Below are 22,888 nucleotides of genomic sequence, written 5' to 3'. Positions count from 1 at the left end.
GACACAACAGGTCGAGGAATAGTAAGTGTGCAAACAGACGATGAGAATATGATGCGAGAATACAAACAACTGCAGTAGTGTCAATTATTTTCTTGCCATTTCACGTTCCCCCCACTCTCCCGCAACCCACCAACTAACTCGATCAATAAATGACCATACTAATCGAGAGCGGCCTTGCCGTCAGCCTCGACATCGAAGTTTTCCACCAAGTCGGGGACGTCATCATCATCCTCTTCAGCAGCACCGGAAGCTGCTGGCCGTTGCTGGCCTTGTTGGATGGCTTGGTATGACTCGGCCAGCTTGCGCAATGAGGCCAGCGAGTCGGGTCCGAGCTGGTTGAGAATACCAGGGACCAGTTCAGTGAGCTCTTTTACGTGACCGGTACCGTAGACGGCGAAGGTGTTGGCAGAGACGGCAGCGTGGACTATATTATTATTACTCGTTAGCCATAAATCCATTTGTACGCGTAATCCAAACGACGCGACACCGCATCGTCCGAATGAAATCCAGCCACTCACCTTTAGGAGCCGTGAAGTGCAACACGTTTCCATCCTCCCTGAACATGTTGACTTCCTCAACACCAGGAATGGGTTGGACGTTCAACTTTTTCAAAGCGCCTTGCAGTTTCTTGTCATCTTGTGCGGCAGAAGGCTTGGTCTTCCGCACAATCTTTCGCCGCACAGTTCCCTTGCCACCTATTCGTCGAAATATAGGATTTCAGGTAACATGTGCGGTGTGGTCGTGATCGCAATGTCGGAACGGTACATGGTGAGTATTCGGCCTCCAGACGCGGAAATTTGGGAGAATAGAGCCTCACCGATTCTGTTGGCTGCAGCTTGCGCCTGAAGCTTAGCCAATTTCGCTGGGTCCATGGTGTAATTTTTGGATCTTGGATCCGTGAGGCGTACCAAGACTGTTGTGGACGACGAGGATGAAAAACAGAATAAGGTTCAATGCCTTTAGTACACAACCGTCAATAACGATCGATGGATTGTCATTCAGGGAACCGATTTAGTCAGCCACCTTGAACAAGGAAGCTGGAAGTAAGCGCCATCCGAACATAGTCCTCCACAATGTCGACTCTCAGTAAATTCCATATCAGAGCTGCTAAATTAACCGATGTGGTATGAACTTTATGTTTTGTCCCCGCTCGGTGTTCAACGACTTACCTCAAAGTGTTTAGGAGACTATTCTACAGCTGATCTATGAGCTTGTATGTCATTGCCCTGGCTGCCAACAAATCGTGGCATACTAATGCCGTGCATGCGACTCGCTTGCGCATTCTCGTAGGCAACTTACGAGAAAGAGCCGGAGTCTGCCAAGGCAACTCCTCAGCTGGTGAGTCGGCTCGTCCCCGAGCGATCAGCGGGGATCAGGGGGCGTCTCACAAATCCACATACACCGCTAGTTAGAACGAAACCTCTTCGGCGACACGCCAGTAGCGCATGCTCTTCTGGCAGTCTCGGGTACAGAGGCCACGCCCGGACCTCCGATCGGCCTAGCCTTATACTTCTTTAACTTCTCCACCTGGACAGGAAGGCCAGGTTTGTACGTGCGTCGTTGTCTTTGACCAATGCATTACTATATTATTCTGCTAACACACACTCTAACCCCCTTTATGTTTGACACCTGGCGTGCGATTCACAGTTGGAAGACTTATATGTAAAACCGGAGCTCAGAGGGCAAGGCATTGGCAAAGCCCTCTTTGGCGAGCTCAGCAAGGTGGCTCGGGAGAAGGTAAATGAAGCTGCACCTTGGAGCTTAACGGTCACTAAATTTGTCATGGAACCCTCGGGATTTCAAGGACTGTGCGCGAATGGATTGGTCTGTCCTTAAGGTATGCATGCCATCGCGCAATACCCCTAAAGTATGAACATTGAACGCTGATGGTGCTACTCTCTACTCTTCTGAAACCGCTATTTTTCATTTCATCGACCCACAGTGGAACCAGCCTTCGATTGACTTCTATGAGAAGTCTCTAGGTGCGAAGCCGATGTCGGAGTGGCTGGGCATGAGGCTCGACGAGCAGGGAATTGAAGGCCTTTCCAAGTTCGTAACCAAGTAGTCACACGGCGTAACCCAAAAGCGTTGTTGTACAGAAGAGCTTATGCTTAGCAGACAATTGGCCACCAAAAGCTTTATTCCAGCGGAGAAAACATGACAGACAGCTGAACTTTGTAACAATAACTAGAGAGTATGATAAATTAAACGCCATCGTAGCTTGCGCCCCCGGCCTGCAGACATTGCCGTAATGAATACCGTCCTTTAAGTTTGGCGTTTGGCTAGGAGTGAACACTTACCTTCCTGAGTTTGACGACTATGGGCTCCTCATTTAAGTCATCTCGTTCCCGAGCGGGAACTTCAATCGAGTAGACTCGCAGTGCCCCCTTGACGTCAGCCGAATGCACCGAAATCTACATAGTGAAGCCGTCAAACACCTGATCAAACGCACAAGCTCTGGGCGCTGACCTTGGCTTTCCGCATTACTTTGCATTGAGGACCGATCCACACCTACGATGCGATTCAACACCAAGAGATCATGGATCAATAGCGGAGGGAATCAAATAGCGGTCTACTAACCACCAATATGAACTTCTCGCGCGTAGATTCCTTGTCGTTTGAGTACCTGACCCGTACATAGGCGAACGAAGCCTTGGTATCATCCAGCACTTCTCGCAATTCCGATAGCCCTCCACTCCCCGTTTGGGTGACCAAAAGCTTGTCGGAGCGGTCGGACTACGTGGAGAGCGATACGACCGCGATCAGTTCAGGGCTCAGGTTATGAGAACGAGCGCATCGACCTCATAGTCCAAGAGCAACCAGTTCGTCTCCGATTTGTCGGACCGGACGTCCAGATAGGCTGCAAGATGGGAAATAGATTAGGTCGACGTTATATTGGATGATAATAGAAGAGCCTTAATCTGACCTTCACTGATTGCGGGGTCAGATACGTCGGCCATGGCAGCAAGAAGGAGAAAAGCTAGTAAAGAATGGAAAAGAAAAGAACTGAAATTCAATGAGAAGGGATGTATATATGTTGTGGTTAATGGTATAAATGCAATCGCAATTTAGCGCCTACGCGGTAGTCGAACTGTTTGGGCGCTAAAGAAATTCTCTCAACTCCAAACTCACTGACAGGCTCTTCTCCTGCTCAAGATGCATCGCGCGGCGACAAGCTTGCAGCATTCCCTCACTCGCCCCCTATTCTCTGCGCAGACCTTTCCTTGTCTGCGTTCATCTATTCATCGGCTGTACTCATCGTCCGTTCTCCCTTCATCCACGCAAAAATGGAGAATTGCTGGAATGCCCACTCCGCGGTCTATTCTCGACGATGATGATACTCCTGTTGACCTTACCGAAGATAGCGATGCAGTAAATGGAGTAAGGCCCAATCAGCCACCACTTCATCGACGGAAACCCCCACGGGAACCGACACCTGCGCAATACCAGGCTCATCGCGAAGTCATGAAGGAAAAGTTTCCAGACGGTTGGGAGCCGCCGCGTAAACTCTCCCGAGAGGCTATGGAAGGACTGCGGGACCTTCATCGATTCAGTCCAGAGACCTTCACCACGTCTGTGCTTGCAGACAAGTTCAAAATCAGTTCGGAGGCTGTGAGGAGGATTTTGAAGAGCAAATGGCAGCCTCCGAAAGAGAAAATCGCAAGGCTTGCTATGCGGGAACGCGGTATAAGGGAACAGTTCATCAGAGAGAGGAAGGAGAAAGAGGCCGCGCAGTCACTGGAGCTGCAGTCTCTCAAGCAAGGATATGTTTCTGGGCGGGAGAGAGGGAGGAGGGTTATAGGTGCTCACGCCAAAGACATGCTGGAGTTCGATTAGGTGTCCTGTTTATTGTGTCCCTCTAATGTATGGCAAGTGGTCTGTCCTGTGTCACGTTTTCAACGTCCTGAACGCTTGCAACTAGGCTATCTTGTTTCTAAGAAATTCCGTGTCGAACGAAACGTTCAAGATGTGGTACATAATTCCATCATATTATATAAGTAATATTATATGGATACAGGTATGGGTATTTCTCTAGGACACTCTAAGGATTACATACGTAGATAGAAATAATATATGTGACCATCTACGAATACGGAAATACGAGATTAATCAAGAATAATGACTAGGGAGCGACAATTTACAACGATGCGATACATATTGCAACGAGAGTGTTAACGTTGGCGAATGACAGTCGTTAAGAGCATAGACACCAGGTCTACGTCTATAGTTGGGTTTCTAGTTTTTCATATTTGACGTAGCATGAACCTTTGGCAGGGCGACACATATGTATATCGTTCCAGTCCGGCTTGGGAGCAACATCAGCGACCTTTCCATTTATGTCGACGATGTGGTGTTGGAATCCGAGAAGGAATAAAGATGAAACCATTTTCAGTTCTAGTTTTGCGAGGCGAGTTCCGAGGCAAGTTGTTTTGCCTGCAGCCGGAGTAAGTACCCGAGAGACCCATCATGAAGGTGACACTTACCTCCACCCCAGCCGACATAACCGAAGGGCGTTTTGGTGTCGACTGGCCTCGAGGGATCGAATTTCCATGGATCCGGATAGAGTTCTGGGTCGAGATGGACGTCACTGAACGGATAAATAACATATGATCCCGTTGGGACGCGCTTGTTTTCGATGTAAAGATCGGGACCGAGGTTGCGTCTCATCGCAGAATGTGGTTGCGCAATACGTAGGGTTTCCCTGATCAGAGAGTCGAGAACAGGCATCTCTGCCTCCCAAGCTTCCAGAGGGATGGTTGCTAGGTGAGCAGAGGTGGAGCCGTTTGGTGTCGGCTGAGAAAGTGGATAGTTCGAAAGGAGTGTCTGGACTTCGAGTAGTGCCTTCGCCCGCCATTCAGGGTTGGCGCCCAAGAAAGTAATGAGCCACGATGCTAATGTCACAGAACACTCTTTTAGCAACGTTTTCTCTGCCTAGACGACGCCAACATACCAGTTGTGCCCGTTGCGCGCGCGCCTGCAATCAAAAGCCCCATGATGAACTATCACCAGTCACGATCAGTATTCTATAAGGAACAAGGGACGGGCTTTATCACTTACTCCGACAATAATCAGTTTGTCGTCTTTGGAGTCGAGGAGCATCTGTAGCGTGTCGTTTTGAGGCACACCGCTTTGTTCCCGAGTGGCAATAGCGTGGGCGACGATGTCGTAGATTTGCTTGGTGGCCCATAATTTCTTCAACATGGCAGGTGTGGGTAACCATGGAAGGAGGACGGTGGCGGGCGTCGTGCCGTGGTCGAGTTTATCGTAAAGGACCTTGAGTCGTGCGACAATAGCAGGATCGTCGGCGATTTCTGAACATGTAAGGCTTCGCACGGTGGTCTGGAAGATGAGCTGGACACAATTGATGCGAATATGTCAGATGAAAACCCAGTGAGAGCAAGGCGTTAAAAGGCTAACTTCGTAAACTTTCTCGAAGGGATCGAAGGATCCTCCTGATCCCCAACCCTCCATGATTCGCCGAGAATCCTCCAAGATTGCGGGAATCACTGGATTATTTCGCTAAAACTCAGCAGGACGATCATTGAAAGGCATGCTACTCACAGTCGCTCAGAGAAGTATTTCGCTGGACGGTTGCAAGTCGCTTGTAGATGATATTTCTAGCCTTGTTCTGAAGGTCGGATGTTACTCCTTTGAGAGTGGGGAGCTGGCCACGCCAGTTCAGAGTATGTCGTGAGAAGATAACGGACAATACTCACAGCTCCAGACAATATTTTGAACCCTTGTTCGAGATCAAGGCCACGAGCAGCAAAGAACGTCTCCCGAGCCCGCTCGCCGGAGACGACGATGACCTGATTCTGATGACACACCGGCTATAAGCGAAAGCCCACATTGTGATTAAACACCACACTCACCCGAAGAAGGTGAAATTGGAAGACACTTTGGCCTGTCGCATGAAATCCCCAGTTCAAGAAGTCGAACCGGCGTCGGAAGAATGGATGGATGGCGGATAATGAGTGTCCAGGGAGTGTCTTAGGAGCGTCGGGTTGCTCTTGCTCGAAGCATGATATGACATGCATAATGAGAAGGAAAATAACGATAGCGAGGGTGAATTGGGTTGGGAAGCCAGCATGCAGCAATGCCGATGCAGCAGCTTGGAGACCCACGGCGTAGGGCATGATGAGAAGGGGGTCGATAGTAATAATTCAGATGGGATGTGCAGAAAGTCTGAGCCATTTGCCCAGCCATTTTATACGTGCGGCCATGCAGGAGCATGGTTGAACAGGGATCGGAGAAAGCGCACGATCAAGGTCAAGCACGGCCCCGGTAGAATTGGCATAAGGGGGCATCTGGTAGCCATGTTGTTGGAGCCGGAATCTGTCTCATGGGCTTCTGTGATCTCCTGTGAATCTGCATTAGTTACTTGAATGGTTGGAATTTGGAACTCACCTAAGTGCTGCTTCTCGCATTCGGCACCGACTCTGCAAGGTCCTCGTGCCAAATCTGGCTCGGTTCGCGCTGAAGTTTGAACCGGTTTGCTTCGTCGCAGTCCACTTACGTTTCACATTCACCAGTGTTTGTTCCATTTATGTACTCCTTGCGTCTCCGCCAATCTCGTTGCGTGCGTGTGTTGCGCGCAGGTAATTACGATGCACGGTGACTTGGGTCGATGACACGATGTCTTGTGCAATGCCGTCAAGTACTTTGTAGGAAAGCCGAAACCCTTATTGGTACAGAGCTCTCAATCGCTTGGCGGGCTGACGGACTGACGAATATCACCGGCACCGAGTTCTTTCCATGGTTCTTACTACAATATCTCAAGCAGGGATCTATAAAATGCCGCCTATGGTTAGAACAAGAATATCTGTCGGAATGTCTCCTTTGGGCGCCACGAGTTTGGACGGCTGCTTGGCGCATGCAGCGTAGCTATTAATGGGGTATACATCAATCATAGTTGAGAACGGCATGCAGCAACTCACACACATGGGATGGGGATGACGCACCCCGTGGAATGATACGCTACGTCGAACAGACTAGTTGCTGAGAATGCCAGTGGTCAAATGCCGTTAGAACGCATAGATAATGCGCCAAAGCAGCCAGGACCACGAAGCAATGGAATATTTGGTGAGATGCGAAGAAGTAATCAAACTTTCCCGGGCTCAAACGTTCTGGTATCCTATTGGCGCTGACAACCAATATTGTCAGTATAATTGCCAACCCGTAGCGACGAAACTTACTAGAGTAACGCCCCAGCAAGATACAGCGCCCCAGAGAGCACAAGCCATCCAAAACCCATTTCCGACATCATCTTGTTGACTCCATGGGAAAGAAGGCCGTGAGACACCGGAATGACAGCGGACAGACCCAAAGCCACGAAGACCGCGGTTCTGGCACCCCTATGGCTGGGTTGAGCATATTTTGGGTTCAAGACGATGTATGCAGCACCTGGAACACGCCGGTTCAATACATGTCAAAGCCACCATAGGTTCAATGGATACCGTCACTGACCGATGCCGATGATCGTGATACCAGATAAATATACGACCTGGGAAAAGCGGTGGCAGAAGAAACCGTAGTAGATACACGGATAAAAGGAGCCAACTATCAAGACTAAATTGTTTCGTTCAAGTCAGTTGTTCGTATCTAACCGTGGAATGGCTTACCGACAATCCCGGAATAATCCAATACATGACATCGCAATGCTATCTACAGGCAAGTATGACGAATAGCAACCTTCGGTGACAGGCAAGGCCGTACCTTCGGTGAATGGCATGTAAAGGCATGGAGGGTGGCGCTGGCTAGAAGGCAGAAGACGGCCGAGACCAGGAATATTGCGAACACTGTTACATCAATCCATGAGGCACCGTGTTGGTGGGCCACATAATTTGGATAAAACGTCAGCAAGAGATATCCAAATAGGACAGCTCCCCAGAGGTGACTGTGGATATTCACTACGGTTGGCATTAGCCGCGAGGCATCGTAGTAGCAGTTGCCGCCAGGACACACCGGTTTCATTATGCAGATCTGCAAGTCAGGACTCAGGATTGCGGTTTCGTCGCGGAGAGGTAGTCTGCTTACACGCGTAGACCGAGTGCACGCAACCACGCCAGTGGTGCTGTACCCTAGTTATGAATGAATTGTAATTCGGTTCTGGTAAAACAGTTCATCATTGATACCTGCGATATCCAGTGAGAATGTACTCGTTGTCGCGTTGCCATTCAGGAATTTCGAGCCATTCCAGAGTGAGTTTATGAACCTCGGCTGCAACGTCTCGCAAATGTGTGACGGTGGCAGTTGATCCGGAAGCGAGAGGAGCTCTCTGACGGAGCGAGGCCATGAATGCGCGCTCAAAGCTAAGGCCGGTAAGGGTTGCGATGGAAGATGTATTCATTTGATCGCGCCGCCCTAGCGCTGTGCTTGGTGCTGTTTGGCCGCAGCGGCGGTCCACCGACGCTCTCTCGCCTACTCTGGCGTTCCGTCTTAGTGTCAACACCAATCAACCTTTATATTGCCTTTGCATCTGATATTTTCAGTAGACGAAAGTACCGTAACGTTGACACCATGTCGATCATATCACAAGTGCATGGCCATAGTATTCAACATCCGCCTTAGCTCAGCGGTAGTAGCGCTTCACTAGTAACATCAGTAGCTTATGAAGAGGTCAGTCGTTCAAATCGGCTAGGCGGAATTTTTGTTTCCATCCCGTTTTCGTACAGACAATTCGTAAAGCGTACATGGCAACATAGAATTACATAGCATCTACAACACTATGAGATATATACTTTTCTCAAGGCCGCAAACTGGCAAGTCTCGCCCGTGCGCGGGCAAGTGACCATGCCACGGTTCTTCGCCGCCATATCTTCCAAAACCTAGACAGAACGTCAGGCAAAGATGCGCTGGTGCGGAGGACAAAGACCCACTTCGCGAGAATAGACGTAACCATTTGGGAACGCCATAGGCATGTTGTCCGCGTCCATAATTCTCCCTGTGATCGCGCACACGATTGTCGAATTAACATGGTGGCTGAATGGTACCTCAGCGGCCAATTTGCCCAGTCCGAGGCCTTCGCTAGAACCTCCATCACACACGGGGCAGTCGGTGTTCTTTGTAGCATGGTCGAAGCATGCTGGGAGCTTCAATGAAGCCAGACCGGCGTAAAGGGCTAGATGCAAGAGGGGCTCGGTGGGTAAGGTGTTCAGGGTGTAGATGGCTAGCCGAAATGACCGGATTAGGTTTGACCATCGGGAGGGGTCGTACAACCGCTGGTGAGAAATGTCAATTACACATATCACAGCATGGGCAAAACAGCTCGCCTTGTAGGGCCCACATGTTGTCGTGGGAGGAAACGCCAGGAGCGCTATAGCTTTGTGTATTTGGTCAAGGTGCGTTTCGTGCCAAGACACGAGGTATTTCTTGGAGTACGCAATAGCCTCCATGGATCGACGGGCGCGAGCTAGCTCAATGTACTCTTGCAGCCGAAGCTCGAATTCAAGGGTGCTCTGTAATGATCGTCGTAACTTCGCATGATCGAGGGCGTCCGGACGGAGGACATACCTTGATCTTACGCAGCGCCGTCTTGTTCTCGCTGCACCAAGCCAAGGCCTCCGTGCAGCTTTGGTGCGAGAGGGCATCCTCAATGCGCCGTATATCCATAAACAAGTCGATGTCGACTAAAGGCTACCCAGGAGTGCGTGTGAGCCGTCCGTCGCTGTAATAGATATCCACATACCTCGATATGTTTCTCTTGCGCGAGGTGCCTAGCCGACTTCTCCTTTCCATTTCGCAAGAACCAATCCACTAGCCAGCGGTCAAATCTCGTGTCCGTCCAACGATCGAATTCCGGACTATTGGAGCTTTGAATTCCCTCCATGGCGGCTACATGGTTAACCCGTTCTCGCAGGACGTTCACCGCTGGTTTCCCGGTGGTCTCTTGCAGGTCAGACAGCTAGGGGTGTACATTAGCGGGGGGCAAAGTGGGGATAAACCAGAGGGAAACGCACCTTCCGTTTCAAGGCCTCCACACGCGCTATCATGGTGTCGATTGCGTTCACCGTGTCAGCCGGCTCAGCATTTTCTATAGTCACCCTTTTGGAGACGTCAGTGGCCATAGCATTGACAGCACCTAGGTCTTTCTCGACATTGCGTTGTGACGTCCGGAAAGCTTTCCTGTAGTTCTCGTAAGGCACCTGCACAATTCAATAGAAATTAGTCGTGTCACCAAGGAGACGAAGATGGAACAGACTCGAAGGAAAGGCTGCTCCAACATCATCATTCCCTCAACGTTCATCTTGTTGCTCATGGTATTTCGGCGGAATTGTATAAGTCGACGGTGATGGAAGTGGACACTGTCGGTGTTGCGCGTGAGTCGCGGCTGCTTAGCAGAAGCGCCCATAATTCATGATGCTGCTTATGTAATCAAGGCGCCTCTGCGTCTCTTATGCCACCATTTGGTCACTGCATTCTCCGAGCCTAATCCGAGCCAGCTTGAAGCCACCCGAACTTTTTTGCCAACTTTCGACAAATAATAATAACAACAGCCACAGGAACACCCACCGGGAGGACGCACGCAGCGGTCCACTTATGTACCCTCGCAGAGTCGAATCCCCCAAACACCCGACTCGGACAACCCCTTTACCGTCTCCCTGGTACCAGGGAAGCCGTTTCACAGGCGATGGTCCCGGGCCTCCTTGGGCCACGCTGGCGTTTGGGGGTCGTGTGGCCTCTAGGCATCGGAGCTCGCCCAATCTCTTCTGTAGTACTTCCCCATACCGCTTGCTCGACCCGGACATTGAAGCCATCGATCGTGCGGCCAACTTCGCAGGTCACTATCACGATCTCCACCGTGGCTGGTTTTTCTCCACAAATAAAAGGCCTTTCATTCCAGCCGGGAAGCTAGATCGCTCTCGACCACGGCCGCCGACATCGTGCTGAACGAAAATAACCCGTTTCATCAGACTGTGTAATTCAGTAAGTATAGTACTGGGCCCGATGGCGCTCACTGTACGCAGAAGTTTGACTAATTCGGAGGCCTCAGCGCTGACACACTGTTCCTCAGTCGATCCGCATTCTATATTCTATCCTTAATGTCCGGGATCGAGAGGATCGAACGACTTGAGGTCACCCTCGTTTACTTCCCAGATGAATGAAGTCATTTGAACTGGTTTGTGCTGTGGCGCACCAGCCAGGCGGGGACTGAACGTCCAAACAAACCGTTCGGACGCAAACAATCCAACCTACTGGAGACATGATTTCTATATCCAACATCAACCGTTCTTTTTGCTTCCAGGCGTGCCGCCACTGTGAATCGGTGATATTGCGGAAAATCAGTCGTGAGTTTGACGTTTTCATGGGGTTCCTTGGCTTGTATCGTTTCTAAATCCTCATTGTTCCTTGATTGCTCTAGCCAGTATCAAAAACATGGGGAATGATAATCAATAATGCACTAGTGGGCACACTAGTATCTAAACTTGGGTGACATAGAACTTGTGAGGCTGCTTGATACTCCTCACTTCGCCATGACCTCAACTCATCGGGCTCTCGAGCGATGCATTTACCCTCGTGGCCCGACTGCTGGCCTACTGTCACCTCTTGGAACTCCCGCTTATTTTCGTGCCTCGCAACGAAGCACAGACACCGCTAAAGGAATTTGCCTGCAGGCTGCAACCGTTAGGTGGCTGGACAGTGTTCCTCCCACACCCACACCTGTCCAGTCCTCGACATCCCTGTTACATCGTGTTCATCTAGACATCTCTGGGCATTCCCGACGAAGACAGGACAAAGAACTCCCGAGCAATAAGTGCCGATCCGAGCAAGACATAGAAATGGAAGAAGACGTTCGGAAAGAATACCATTTTCCCAGAAGGACCATCTAATCGCTTAAGAGGTTCTGAGACTCTGCTGGGCTTTTTATATCTTCCTTTGTCTACTCATTATGTGTGTGGTGCTCTGATATAGACACGATGCCTTCCGCAATCTAGAACAGGTTTGAACTTTGTGCGTGCGTCTTGGGTCTACTAAGTGACCTCGGCTTCCGATTTCAACCCTCGTTGCCCTGCGTTTTATTCGCTTGCATCGGACACAAATACAACGAATAAAACACACAAGACTTCCAGGTTCGTGGCACACTCTCGAATCTCGACCGGCGGTACCCACGAACCGTTCAGTGCCGTTGACCCGCATCTGGCCGCCTAACGTGGTCGGCTGTTGTCGGACCACTCTATGCCACGATATGTGACCACATGATGATCTTTTCATCTCAACATATAGATGACCTTAGATCGTGATCAGTTTTTCCATGTAAGTTCGTTATCCCCGCGTTAATCAAGGCCAACTAAGTTGTATGATGCCACGAACCAGTGAGCAAGTACGTGGTATAACGATAGAAGCATTTATTTTGGAATTCATGAACATCATTGAACATCTCGTTAGAGGTTCTCCGTGTCTTGTAATGTATGTTCTCAACCTTATGCAAACGTTAAACTGAAACCACCCTCTTGGCAGTTACGGCCTCTTGACCTCTGCATGGAAGAAACTTCACTCCAGCTCCGAATCGACGATCCACAACATACCTGAGCACCCCGCAGAGACTACGGAGAAACTCGATAACATCACCTTGATCAAAGTTGGGGCTCTCACTGGCAAGGCTTCAGGTCAAGAGACCTTCACGAATCACTGCATCACCAATCATCTCATTTCCATCGATCACAAGGACGTATGCCGTTATGTGCCAGACCAGAGAACCCTGCGTTCATTATATAACGTGGTGATGTGGTTCGCATTCACCCTCAGGAAAAAGAAGGTCGGTCGGATAATCTACGGCTCAGCGCTCGATTAGGGCCCGGTCAATCATCGTCATATGGCATGGATGATATGAAGGCACAGAATACCATTTCGCCCATGTTATTATTATTCACCCTCGAGAGAAGCACCGAGTAAGATGATCAAGGACTTAAGAGAGCTCGTAAACCCGGCGAATCGTGATATGTTGGATTCCGGTCGATTCGAATGGTAATGAACGCCGAGTCTGTTAGCTTGTAACTTAATAACCCTCTTGTATGAAAAATCCATGGCAAGGCGTCAAGCCTCACCAAATCACCTACTGCGCAGTGCCAAAGCATAAATGCGATGGGTAGAGGTATGGCACAGAGTTTGCACAGAGTGTGAAGCTACCAGCAGCTACGATACAACCCGTTTTGGAGGATCGTCGCCAACGTCCTCAACACTACTGATTAGGTTGGGTTTTAGTAAGTTTCAGTCGCCCCATGAACCAACAAACTACAGGTATGTATTAACGGTGTTCGCGCTGGGACGTCGTCTATGTTTGCTGTCGCCTTTGCCTCCGCCATGCCAACAGTTCTCGAACAGCCGCAGCGATCACGGGTATGACAGCGCTGGCGAAAAGGGGGGCGTACACTGCGTACTTGTGCTCTGCGGGAAAGTAAAGCAGCGCCAACATGTCGGGATTGAAGAATGCTCGCGATGCTAGCACGATCGCATCCGTCGATTGTTTCACCGTTTCGCGCAGTGATGCCGACGAAGATGCGTAGACCTAGAAAGCATAGCACGAACATAAACGTAATCCCCGTGAATAAGCAATATCGGTATCTAGGATGGGTATCATACCTTGTCAAGAGCGTCCAAAGCATCAAGGATGTCGTCTTTAACGTTCCATCCTACAGGCATACCTTCAATCTGATCAACCAGCGTTACGATACTACGCAGCGTATCTTGACTGCTGTGCGTGTTTTCCAACGTGCGCCGTCTCAACAACGCTTCCAGCTGCCAACGACTGATAGGAACATCACCAGTGTATTTAACGCCCACGGGGAGAGGGGACACTCCGAGCAAGCTAAGAAGCTGCCTCGCGAAGATCGGGAAAATGTCGTCTACAGACAGGGAAGGGGGATCATGGACAACGATGCCACCCCACTGAGGCAGCAAGAACGACTCTGGCATTTCTAGGGGTTGGCTTGGGATGAAGGCAACGAAATGCAATACGGGATCGTTGGATGCACTAGATGCTGTTATATCCTTGGTTAGTATCATTGGACAGCGGCACGATCGGGTGGACTCACACAGAGACCATTCCGCCGAATTTACGAAGACAGAAAGGTCTTCCGACGAGAGACGTGTCGGTCTTGGTTTGAAAGCGAGGGGAGCATGATACTGGACTTGACTCTCTATTGTGAAATTGTGCAACAGAGACAACTGGTCAAGCAGCGGCGTGATATATTCTAACGTCCCAATAACAACCCATAGGTTAAAATTGGCGGTCCAAAATGAATGAGGGACTCTTACGACGAATCCCGCGTGAGACGTCCCAACTCCGGACATAGTTTCCTGACGTAGAGTCCTCGTTGAGGAGAGTAAAAGATAGTCGAAAACGCGGTGAATACGGGGCAACCACGTGTCCCTGTTGCGGGGGGCAAAGCAATTCCGATAAAATGGTAGACAGTTTGGACTCTGCGCACTGACTCGTCAGTTTCGAGACTCGCAGTCCACTAGGCTCAACGTAACGCACCGTCGCTGAAATCGTACTCTAGTTCTCGGTCACTCAAAACCAAGCCATTTGTGGCGTGCTTGAGGATATACGTCGGGTTGCTGCCTTCAATATCTACGTCGTCTCAGACGCGCCGCGCTACGGAAACATGAGGAATACTGGCAAGCACTCACGTCCACCCGTGAACACAACATCTACTCCTTGCTTTGACAAAGTTTGGGCCAGCTGATCTTGCGAGCGCTTCGTTGTATCCAGATACGAGCCCGGTAGTTGGATATGAACTGGTAGCCTCAGTGCTTTGCTTGCTTGGTTCCTTACGCGGGAAGAAGGCAGTGACAGTCGTTCGATGCTTGTCGTTTTCCACCAGAGAGGTAGTGCTAGAATGATAATAATCCAGTACGATGCGATGATTGTCCGTCTGACATTGTCGGATTGGAAGAAGATTGTAGATGGCTCGCGCAGGGGCATCGTTGTGGGTTGGTGGCCTACCGGCGTCACAATCAACGTTCTCGGTTGTAATCCTCTATGAGTACTTACCTTGCAGCACCAGAAAGCAAAAGAGATGACGAGGTGTAGATGTTGGGAGGTGGTAGGGAAGCTAGTACATCGTAGTATGAACTTCGGAGGAGATTGGGAACTACATCTCGCTGTTCCATCAAATCACGACCATTCGTCAAATATATATCTGTTCACAAATGCTCAAGGACCAAAAATCAATATTCTAACGTCGACAATCCATATACGCTACGATACACCAAGGGGAGTATAAATCAACGGAACGGAGCAGTAGCAGTAATACTTGCTTGCTAACGGATCGGAGCGCTGAAGAAGCGCCGGATTTTTATTACCTAATGTTACTAAGCCAATCAGAGTGCTTGGATTTATCAAGATTAGATAATCTCATACGCCAAATTTTGACAGTCGACCTTGCAGTCACCACAATCACAACTTTCCCTTCGCCAGCATGGCCGACAAAATCACTCGTATAGCTATTGTAGATTCGAATCGATGCAAGCCAAAACGATGCGCGCAAGAATGCAAAAAGGTGCGCCTCTTCATGTCTTATAGAACCTTATATAACCCGGTATTCAGTCATGTCCAGTGGTGAAGATGGGTGCGTGCCTCGATGTCTTATAGATTCGTGCTGATTTGGGGGATGTAGGCAAGCTCTGTATAGAGGTCAAGCCGACCGACAAGATTGCATTCATATCCGAATTCCTATGCATCGGTTGTGGTATCTGCGTCAAAAAGTATGCTGCAGCCCTCGATCGTTGTCTGCTATCTGAGGCCTTTCGGCAGATGCCCCTTTGAGGCAATAGCGATCATCAATCTACCAACGAACCTCGAGTCTGAAGTCACACATCGATACACAGCGAACGCGTTCAAACTACACAGACTGCCGACACCGCGGCCTGGGCAGGTGCTGGGTCTCGTGGGCACGAACGGTATAGGGAAGAGCACTGCGCTGAAAATCCTGGCGGGGAAGGTGAAGCCGAACCTTGGGCGGTACGATGATCCGCCGGATTGGCAGGAAATCCTCAAATACTTCCGCGGGTCAGAGCTGCAGAACTACTTTACAAAGGTGCTCGAAGATAATCTGAAGGCACTGATCAAGCCGCAATATGTGGACCACATACCGCGGGCGATCAAGGGGACTATGACGGTGTCGCAGATGCTGGACTCGAAGCTGGAGCGGGACAACAAGCAGGAGATGTGCGATGAGCTAGAGCTGAACAAGGTTCTCGAACGTGAGGTTGGGCAGCTGTCTGGTGGAGAATTGCAACGGTTCGCAATCGCGATGTCGTGCATCCAACGGGCGGATGTGTATATGTTTGACGAGCCGTCGAGTTATCTGGATATTAGGCAGCGGTTGAAGGCGGCTGAAGTTATTCGTGGCCTGCTAACCCCAGACTGCTACGTCGTGGCCGTCGAGCACGATCTGTCTGTTCTGGATTACCTCTCCGATTTCATTTGCTGTCTATACGGCAAACCCTCCATGTATGGTGTCGTCACCATGCCTTCATCAGTCCGAGAAGGTACGTCTGGCTAATAACGGGGCGCAGATCACCCGCTGACCAACTAGCTAGGAATCAACATCTTCCTCGACGGTTTCATCCCTACCGAGAATCTGAGATTCAGAGAGGAGTCGTTATCGTTCAAGATGGTCGAGACGGCGGAGGAGCTCGTCGTCGACAAGACACGGCACTACTCCTACCCATCCATGACCAAGACCCTAGGCGGCTTCAAACTCACGGTCGAATCGGGCACGTTCACCGATTCCGAAATCATCGTCATGCTAGGCGAGAACGGGACAGGGAAGACGACGTTCGTGCGGTTGCTTGCAGGTGACAAGCCGGATAATGAAGCGGACACGCTGTCGCTGGCCGTGTCGCTCAAGCCGCAGACGATATCGCCCAAGTTCCCCGGTACCGTGCGGATGCTGCTGCTGAAGCAGATCAGGCAGGCGTTCATGCACGCGCAGTTCCAAACGGACGTGCTCAAGCCGATGAATCTGGAGAATATCATGGACCAGGAGGTGAAGACGTTATCTGGTGGAGAGTTGCAGAGAGTCGCCATCGTGCTTGCCCTAGGTATGTTTTGGCGATGATGAATAACTCACTCGTATTTCGGCTGACTGTTCCTTCAGGCAAGCCGAACGTGTCTGTCTATCTTCTTGACGAACCTAGCAGGTGAATAGCCGCGTCCTCTTACCTCTCATTCAACCCAACGTTGCTCACCCTCATAATATCTAGTTTCTTGGATTCCGAACAACGTATTATTGCTAGCAAAGTCATCAAAAGGTCACTCGCTTTCATCCTTTGGGAAGAACGGTGCTCATCGTATGTCACTCATCAGGTTCATCCTCCACGCTAAGAAGACCGCGTTCGTCATCGAGCACGATTTTATCATGGCGACATACTTGGCCGATCGTGTCATTGTCTTCGAGGGTCAACCAGCCGTCTCGGCTACCGCCACCCCGTAAGTCCCTTCCCTTCTCCGCCCTCTTCCCTCTCGCAGCCCAATATTAGTCAATGCTGACACTGCCGTTGCGACCAGGCCACAAACACTCTTATCGGGAATGAACAGATTCCTCGCCTCGCTCGAGATCACGTTCAGACGCGATCCCACTAACTACCGCCCACGCGTGAACAAGCGACACAGTGTCAAGGACAGGGAGCAGAAAGGTGCGCACCCTCTAGCTTCCTCCCGTTGATTTGTAGAGTGCATGATGCTGACTAGTGTCGGCGTGTTCTGTGTTCTAGCGAGCGGGAACTACTTCTTCCTCGAAGATTAATTCCAAGATTGCAAGATGAAGTATCTGGAACTTGAAGCATCTAGCATCTTAAGTGTATAGATAATGTCAGATCTGGACGTAATGTACGGTGTACGGTGTATCCCTAGACACGCTGGTTTCGCGATCGAGTTTCTGCACGCATACGTAGTCGGTACCTGTAGCATGATATCGCGATAAAATGTAGCCTCTACATAGTACAAACCGGACAAGCGACCCAAAAACTCCAGCGCCCGGCTGCCGGGGACGATCACGCGGTTGAAACGTTGACTAGTCAATCAAGTCCACACCGCAACGTTCAGCGTAAGGTGATTCGACTCGAGATTTCTATTGACATGGCGAAGAAAGGCGCGGCCGATAAGAAAACAGCAGAGAAGAAGGCTGGCGACAAGAAGGGGAAAGCTTCGGACTCATCTGAGTCGCAGGACAAGTCCAAGGTCGGTCGCCCGGCGCAGTCCGATCAGGTTAGCATCAAGTGCCACCATATTGACCACGATCTAGGGGAAAGGCGGTCTGAAAGCCGCAACTGCTGTGAACGTGCGCCATATCCTATGCGAGAAGCACTCAAGAGCGACGGAAGCTCTCGAGAAGCTCCAGGTTCTTGAACTTGTCTACCTGGTACTACCACCGCTTAAGCTCAATTCCTCATAGGAAGGACAGGCCTTCAATAAAGTCGCGCAAGAGTACTCGGAAGACAAGGCGAAGGGTGCGTGTTCCTCATCCTCAGTGTTCTAAGGGTAATTGATCTTTGAACCGCACACGTTGTTTTGCAGCGGGAGGTAGTCTTGGCTGGATGACTCGCGGTAGCATGGTTGGACCATTCCAGGATGCCGCCTTCGCTCTGACACCATCGACGGTCGACAAGCCTATTCTATCACCCCTTGTGAAGACTAACTTTGGCTACCACATCATCATGGTTGAGGGGCGGCGCTGATGAATGTCGACAGACCAGACAAAGCCAACAAAGCAGACAACGCGCCCTGCTACCACGATACATGCATTAATTAATAATAACAACCAGACGTATATATACCCTATGCTTTGCTTTCCAAGGACGTGCCAGAATGATTACTGCAATGCGACTATGCTACAATATCAACAAAGAGATCTACTGTTTCCGAGAATACATTCTACCGAGGCAGATTGTAAGATGAAGAGAAGGAAGTAGGGACCACAGGGTATGGATTCCGCCCTCTGGACCCAGGACCCGAATCCAAGGGAATTGGAGAGGCCATGGACATAGGTACAAATGTGCCAGAGGCGCGGTAGAGCCTGCTTTCAGCCCGCTCCAGAGAAGTTGGTGGTCCGGCAGAGGTCATCGATAACTGAGTGGGTGGATAAGACGGCAGGCCAAGCGGGGAGGGTCCCATTGGCATAGGCATCCCCATTGGAATGCCTCCTGGAATGGGCGGCCCGTAGCTCGATGGATGGGAGGGAAAGGTAGAGTCAAGATGACGCCCAGTATGCAACACAGGCATGCCCGAGCCGTAGGGATTCGACGATACCATGGGTTGCGGGGCGATGGGTTGAGGCGTTGAGCCGCGACTTGATCCTGCTGAAAAATTCGAAGGAACCCATGGGTTAGCATGGAAACTAATTCTACTCGAACCAGCATTCATGTGTTCTCCGTTAGCCGAAAAATGAGCGTTTGGTTGTGAGGCCGGATCCATTGAAGTGTGGCCCATTATCGGTGACATGATGCCAGCACCAGGGTACATAGGCTCAGAAGGGCGGCCGGCGGGAGACCTCGATATTGGAATATCGGCGTATCGAGTAGCGCCAACGGTAGGAGGATTCGGGATCATGATTCCTGTTCCAGGGTAGCCTATGACGGGTGTAGGCGGTTTGGAGTTAGCTGCCATCTACAAACGGGCAAGAAATGTAATTGTTAGCCAAGAGCGTCTCGTACAAGAAGTTTCACGGTACCTGAGGGTTCATGTAATCCTTGATGAGGTTTATCATGACCACTAAAAAGTGCTCGTTAGCAATCGATAAATTGAAAGGAATATATGAGGGAGTGACGTACACTGCTGCTCTTCAGATAGCGTCGGCAGCTGGAACGGAGTTGCACTTTGTGGTCTGGTACTAGGGGGCTCAGAAGCAGTGTCATCCATGATAATATCGTCAGGGATGATCGCGGCGGATTTGACGACTTTACGACCTCTCTTAGGCTTCTTTGCGGGCCTCTGTTCAGGATCCTGTTGAGACGGACAAAATTAGTTCGTTTTCTATACAATCGGAAAGATCTTACCGTAGCAGGATCCTCTTCAGGCTCTTCGACTGGTGTGGGCGGTGCTACAACTTGATTACTTCGCCGTCGTCTAACTCTACTTTCCGGTTCTGGAGTCGGGGTCGACGCCGGAGTTGCCTCGAGTTGATGAGCGTTCGACCTACGTGGCTGAGGCCTTCGGGAGGCCACGGGTTCGGCTGGTTGCTGTGCAGCAGCTCGACGACGTGGTCTTCCACTACTAGTAGTTGTCGGTGCGCTTGTCGGAGCAGGAGACATCGAGTCGCCCTCAAGCTCCTCGTCGTGCCTTTGAATATCTGTGAGCAACGCGTTGCCCTTCCGTTTGTCCGATCGTCGTTTGCGCTTGCCAGGACCGCGCTGCGCGACAACCTTCCGGAAGTTGATAAATTTCTTCTTGTGTAAGTAGTAGTAAGAAACGCATTGGGCCTGAGTTTTGTTTGGGAGATAGTCTGCGATGATGCCGAATTGTTTGGGATGCGCCGCGAACTTGTCACACAGTATGGTTTTCTCCTCCTCCGTCCAGTCGTCGATGCCAGTACGAGGGGCGTAGTACTCGTGAGGATCGGTGACTAGATGGTTCGTATCGTCGAAAGCATAATCGACCTGCCCGCGCGTGACCGAGATCATATCTGGGATTACCGCCAGGTTCCGTTGCGACAAGTGATTCGGATCGGTAGCGTCATCATTTCCCAAACTAGCTATTATTTGCTCCATTTCGAGATCAGATCGCACCGTGTCAGTGAGATTAGCAGTCCGTCTCGTGGTCCTGCCAGAGGGCTGCACCGCTTCGGTTTCGCTAGGTTTCGCTTGTTCGTCCAACGTCGCGCAATGAACAAGCCATTTTTCGTGCAAGTCGATATATTCGTTGCGCAGACGTTCGACCTTCTCCATGAGCATAGTCTGCCGAGTCTCGAATTGCTGGACCAATGATGGCTTGCAAGCTTCCAAGGATTCGAGCCGTGTTTTCGCCTTGTCTCCCGATAGAATTTCTTGCATGAGCACGTCGGCTGTTGTCCCCTTGCGGTATTCATGTCGAGCAATGGAGAGGTTCGTCGTGAGTATTGGCGCAATGATCTCTTCGCGGGATTGCGTATCGTGGGCCAAGCGGGTCATCACCACGATACGAAGCCTTTCGTGCATTGTATCAGCAAATTTAGGTATCTCGTCCAGAGCAGGTCGTTCAGGACTTGGCGGCACAATATTCTCGGCAGGCTCATTGGGAGGTTGCTCGATTGCCAACGTTGGGACGGGGGCGTCAGCCACAGTTGGAACTTCCGATTTGGAATCTGGCAAGGTATTAGGTTCTACTAACATTGGGGAAGGATCAGGCTCCTGTGTGGTTGAGAGTTTCGCCGGGGTCGCGTCAGGTTCCATTGGCTTGTCCTGGAAGGGAGGTGAATAACCGGTCCTACTAACAACGAGCTATTTATTACCTTCGCAGTGTCTACTGTTTGGTCGGTGGCTAAATGTGCATCACGTGGCGGGGAATCCACTGATATACCATAACTAGGAAGTTTACAGACAAAAGGAAGAGACTCACCAGTAAGACCAGGATCGCGCACATTTGTCAAGTCTAGCTGGGTAGCAGACTTTGCCTCAGCCTCCTCCTCTAGTTTCTGAGGTGAAGCGGCAACGGGTGAGGTGGGGATGGGGATCGCGGGTTCTGTAGATGATGGCGTTGCGCAGAGGGAGGTGGGGTTCGCGGTAATCGGTATGTCCGAAGAACTAGATACTTCTTCCTTAGGCGGCTCGGGCAGCTTCGCGGTCTCCATTGGCATAGACGATGGCTGGGTGGTGTGACTTAAAAGGGGAGATACAGGGGCTACATCAGGGGCTACACTAGGGGGTGGCGGTTGGGCTTGCTCCTCAGAAGCACCCAAATCTGGGTCTGCCTTGGGAAGAGGTGAATTGCTGCGACTAGGCGGTGATACAGTAGTGTGAGAATTAACATTAGGTGGTGGTATTGATGGACGAGATGATGCCACAGAAAATGCAGAAGATGAACGAGATCGACGCTTTGACGAGTCCGGAGAAGACCGTTTTCGACGAATTGGAGAGCGAGACTTAGTTGACGAGGCACGGAAGGGGGATCGACTCAGAGACGCCGCTGAACGAGAGGTAGAAGACAAGGATCGTGATCGTGATCGGCTAGGCGAACGGCGACTTCCTGAATTACGACTACGTCTGTCTGAGCCACTTTGACGTCGTACTGATCGCGAATTGTCGTAACTGGGCCTGTAAACGTCAGCTCGTCCATGAAGATAGGCACCTCCATCATTGGTCGCTGGTCGATAACGGTCGCCACCGACTCTAGGGATCAGGCGTGGCCTGCTAAAATTAGGCGTTACTCCAGTACTATGATTTACCTACTCACTCGTCATGAGTATGCTTCCAACTATCAGATGGCTCGAACATTCTAGAAGGAGCCATAGCCATTCGTGAAGCCAACATGTCAGCGTCGCGTGAAGGACCAGCACCTAAGCTCGTTCTCCTGTCGTTCCACGCCGAAGGTTTCCCCGAAGATGACCAAGATGCTGAGCGGTCCCGTACAGCAAATGTTTCTGGAGGTGGCTCGTAGTGATCGTAGTCGGGGCGGTAAACATTAGGTCTGTAAACGTTCGGGCCAGCGTAAATGTCTCGATGGTGGTTCATAGGTCGGGTGGCCGCGTGGTATGGCAGCATTCGTCGCGAGAGTGAGTCCGGAGAGGGTGACCTTGTCCGGAACGAAGTATATCGCTGCAATAAATCTAGAGGCTGGAGCGTTGCAGTGGTGAATATACTCACGTCGTAGACGATGGGTCCTGGGCCTTGTCGCATATCCCTGGGACCAAGAGGCACTCTTGACGAATCGTAGCCAGCCATCACAGCGGGCAATAAAATAGGTGAAGTA

The 22,888-nt window shown here is 50.7% G+C and overlaps 12 protein-coding genes and 1 non-coding gene across 13 annotated transcripts; 6 read left to right on the top strand and 7 right to left on the bottom strand.

Moving 5' to 3' along the window:
- Positions 1 to 158: 158 nt before the first annotated feature.
- EGD1 (Nascent polypeptide-associated complex subunit beta) lies at positions 159 to 872 on the bottom strand (the record flags this gene model as incomplete). The annotated part of the gene is made up of 3 exons (XM_036778041.1): positions 159 to 424; positions 519 to 695; positions 818 to 872. 3 exons carry the CDS (start codon positions 870 to 872, stop codon positions 159 to 161), a joined length of 498 nt encoding a protein of 165 aa, XP_036629469.1.
- Positions 873 to 1,073: 201 nt separating this feature from the next.
- Positions 1,074 to 2,065, top strand: PC9H_008531 (uncharacterized protein; the record flags this gene model as incomplete). The annotated part of the gene is made up of 7 exons (XM_036778040.1): positions 1,074 to 1,124; positions 1,184 to 1,213; positions 1,291 to 1,338; positions 1,409 to 1,552; positions 1,648 to 1,737; positions 1,805 to 1,867; positions 1,943 to 2,065. The coding sequence occupies 7 exons, from the start codon at positions 1,074 to 1,076 to the stop codon at positions 2,063 to 2,065; spliced, it is 549 nt and encodes a 182-aa protein (XP_036629468.1).
- Positions 2,066 to 2,204: 139 nt separating this feature from the next.
- Positions 2,205 to 2,960, bottom strand: PC9H_008530 (uncharacterized protein; the record flags this gene model as incomplete). Its single annotated transcript, XM_036778039.1, has 6 exons — positions 2,205 to 2,234; positions 2,301 to 2,414; positions 2,470 to 2,511; positions 2,581 to 2,736; positions 2,802 to 2,860; positions 2,927 to 2,960. The coding sequence occupies 6 exons, from the start codon at positions 2,958 to 2,960 to the stop codon at positions 2,205 to 2,207; spliced, it is 435 nt and encodes a 144-aa protein (XP_036629467.1).
- A 196-nt stretch (positions 2,961 to 3,156) lies between these two features.
- On the top strand, positions 3,157 to 3,837 carry RRG9 (Required for respiratory growth protein 9 mitochondrial; the record flags this gene model as incomplete). The annotated part of the gene is made up of 1 exon (XM_036778038.1): positions 3,157 to 3,837. One exon carries the CDS (start codon positions 3,157 to 3,159, stop codon positions 3,835 to 3,837), a length of 681 nt encoding a protein of 226 aa, XP_036629466.1.
- A 385-nt stretch (positions 3,838 to 4,222) lies between these two features.
- PC9H_008528 (uncharacterized protein) lies at positions 4,223 to 6,137 on the bottom strand (the record flags this gene model as incomplete). Its single annotated transcript, XM_036778037.1, has 8 exons — positions 4,223 to 4,434; positions 4,485 to 4,892; positions 4,952 to 5,000; positions 5,059 to 5,352; positions 5,419 to 5,507; positions 5,563 to 5,665; positions 5,718 to 5,816; positions 5,874 to 6,137. The coding sequence occupies 8 exons, from the start codon at positions 6,135 to 6,137 to the stop codon at positions 4,223 to 4,225; spliced, it is 1,518 nt and encodes a 505-aa protein (XP_036629465.1).
- Positions 6,138 to 6,978: 841 nt separating this feature from the next.
- Positions 6,979 to 8,296, bottom strand: PC9H_008527 (uncharacterized protein; the record flags this gene model as incomplete). The annotated part of the gene is made up of 8 exons (XM_036778036.1): positions 6,979 to 7,144; positions 7,197 to 7,404; positions 7,468 to 7,569; positions 7,623 to 7,665; positions 7,717 to 7,910; positions 7,966 to 7,983; positions 8,038 to 8,081; positions 8,136 to 8,296. The coding sequence occupies 8 exons, from the start codon at positions 8,294 to 8,296 to the stop codon at positions 6,979 to 6,981; spliced, it is 936 nt and encodes a 311-aa protein (XP_036629464.1).
- Positions 8,297 to 8,561: 265 nt separating this feature from the next.
- On the top strand, positions 8,562 to 8,647 carry PC9H_008526. Its single transcript has one exon. It is a non-coding gene; the product is annotated as a tRNA-Thr (tRNA).
- Positions 8,648 to 8,726: 79 nt separating this feature from the next.
- Positions 8,727 to 10,258, bottom strand: FYV10 (GID complex subunit containing RING finger motif; the record flags this gene model as incomplete). The annotated part of the gene is made up of 7 exons (XM_036778035.1): positions 8,727 to 8,828; positions 8,880 to 9,221; positions 9,273 to 9,458; positions 9,514 to 9,636; positions 9,689 to 9,904; positions 9,960 to 10,145; positions 10,202 to 10,258. 7 exons carry the CDS (start codon positions 10,256 to 10,258, stop codon positions 8,727 to 8,729), a joined length of 1,212 nt encoding a protein of 403 aa, XP_036629463.1.
- A 2,103-nt stretch (positions 10,259 to 12,361) lies between these two features.
- Positions 12,362 to 12,717, top strand: PC9H_008524 (uncharacterized protein; the record flags this gene model as incomplete). The annotated part of the gene is made up of 3 exons (XM_036778034.1): positions 12,362 to 12,408; positions 12,460 to 12,608; positions 12,668 to 12,717. 3 exons carry the CDS (start codon positions 12,362 to 12,364, stop codon positions 12,715 to 12,717), a joined length of 246 nt encoding a protein of 81 aa, XP_036629462.1.
- Positions 12,718 to 13,273: 556 nt separating this feature from the next.
- Positions 13,274 to 14,926, bottom strand: GPI17 (GPI transamidase component; the record flags this gene model as incomplete). Its single annotated transcript, XM_036778033.1, has 6 exons — positions 13,274 to 13,507; positions 13,582 to 13,927; positions 14,030 to 14,192; positions 14,257 to 14,421; positions 14,480 to 14,572; positions 14,632 to 14,926. 6 exons carry the CDS (start codon positions 14,924 to 14,926, stop codon positions 13,274 to 13,276), a joined length of 1,296 nt encoding a protein of 431 aa, XP_036629461.1.
- Positions 14,927 to 15,422: 496 nt separating this feature from the next.
- Positions 15,423 to 17,753, top strand: RLI1 (Fe-S cluster-binding ribosome biosynthesis protein; the record flags this gene model as incomplete). Its single annotated transcript, XM_036778032.1, has 10 exons — positions 15,423 to 15,503; positions 15,551 to 15,572; positions 15,621 to 15,708; positions 15,758 to 16,494; positions 16,546 to 17,049; positions 17,106 to 17,148; positions 17,212 to 17,259; positions 17,315 to 17,437; positions 17,516 to 17,643; positions 17,722 to 17,753. 10 exons carry the CDS (start codon positions 15,423 to 15,425, stop codon positions 17,751 to 17,753), a joined length of 1,806 nt encoding a protein of 601 aa, XP_036629460.1.
- Positions 17,754 to 18,085: 332 nt separating this feature from the next.
- Positions 18,086 to 18,684, top strand: PIN4 (Peptidyl-prolyl cis-trans isomerase pin4; the record flags this gene model as incomplete). The annotated part of the gene is made up of 4 exons (XM_036778031.1): positions 18,086 to 18,187; positions 18,252 to 18,347; positions 18,402 to 18,456; positions 18,524 to 18,684. The coding sequence occupies 4 exons, from the start codon at positions 18,086 to 18,088 to the stop codon at positions 18,682 to 18,684; spliced, it is 414 nt and encodes a 137-aa protein (XP_036629459.1).
- A 196-nt stretch (positions 18,685 to 18,880) lies between these two features.
- On the bottom strand, positions 18,881 to 22,650 carry PC9H_008520 (uncharacterized protein; the record flags this gene model as incomplete). Its single annotated transcript, XM_036778030.1, has 7 exons — positions 18,881 to 19,612; positions 19,677 to 19,717; positions 19,777 to 19,948; positions 20,002 to 21,381; positions 21,432 to 21,490; positions 21,539 to 22,326; positions 22,373 to 22,650. The coding sequence occupies 7 exons, from the start codon at positions 22,648 to 22,650 to the stop codon at positions 18,881 to 18,883; spliced, it is 3,450 nt and encodes a 1,149-aa protein (XP_036629458.1).
- Positions 22,651 to 22,888: the final 238 nt, after the last annotated feature.

This window comes from Pleurotus ostreatus (assembly GCF_014466165.1).
Source record: "Pleurotus ostreatus strain PC9 chromosome Unknown scaffold_6, whole genome shotgun sequence".
NCBI lineage: Eukaryota > Fungi > Basidiomycota > Agaricomycetes > Agaricales > Pleurotaceae > Pleurotus > Pleurotus ostreatus.
This window is presented reverse-complemented; position numbering and strand designations above follow the sequence as displayed.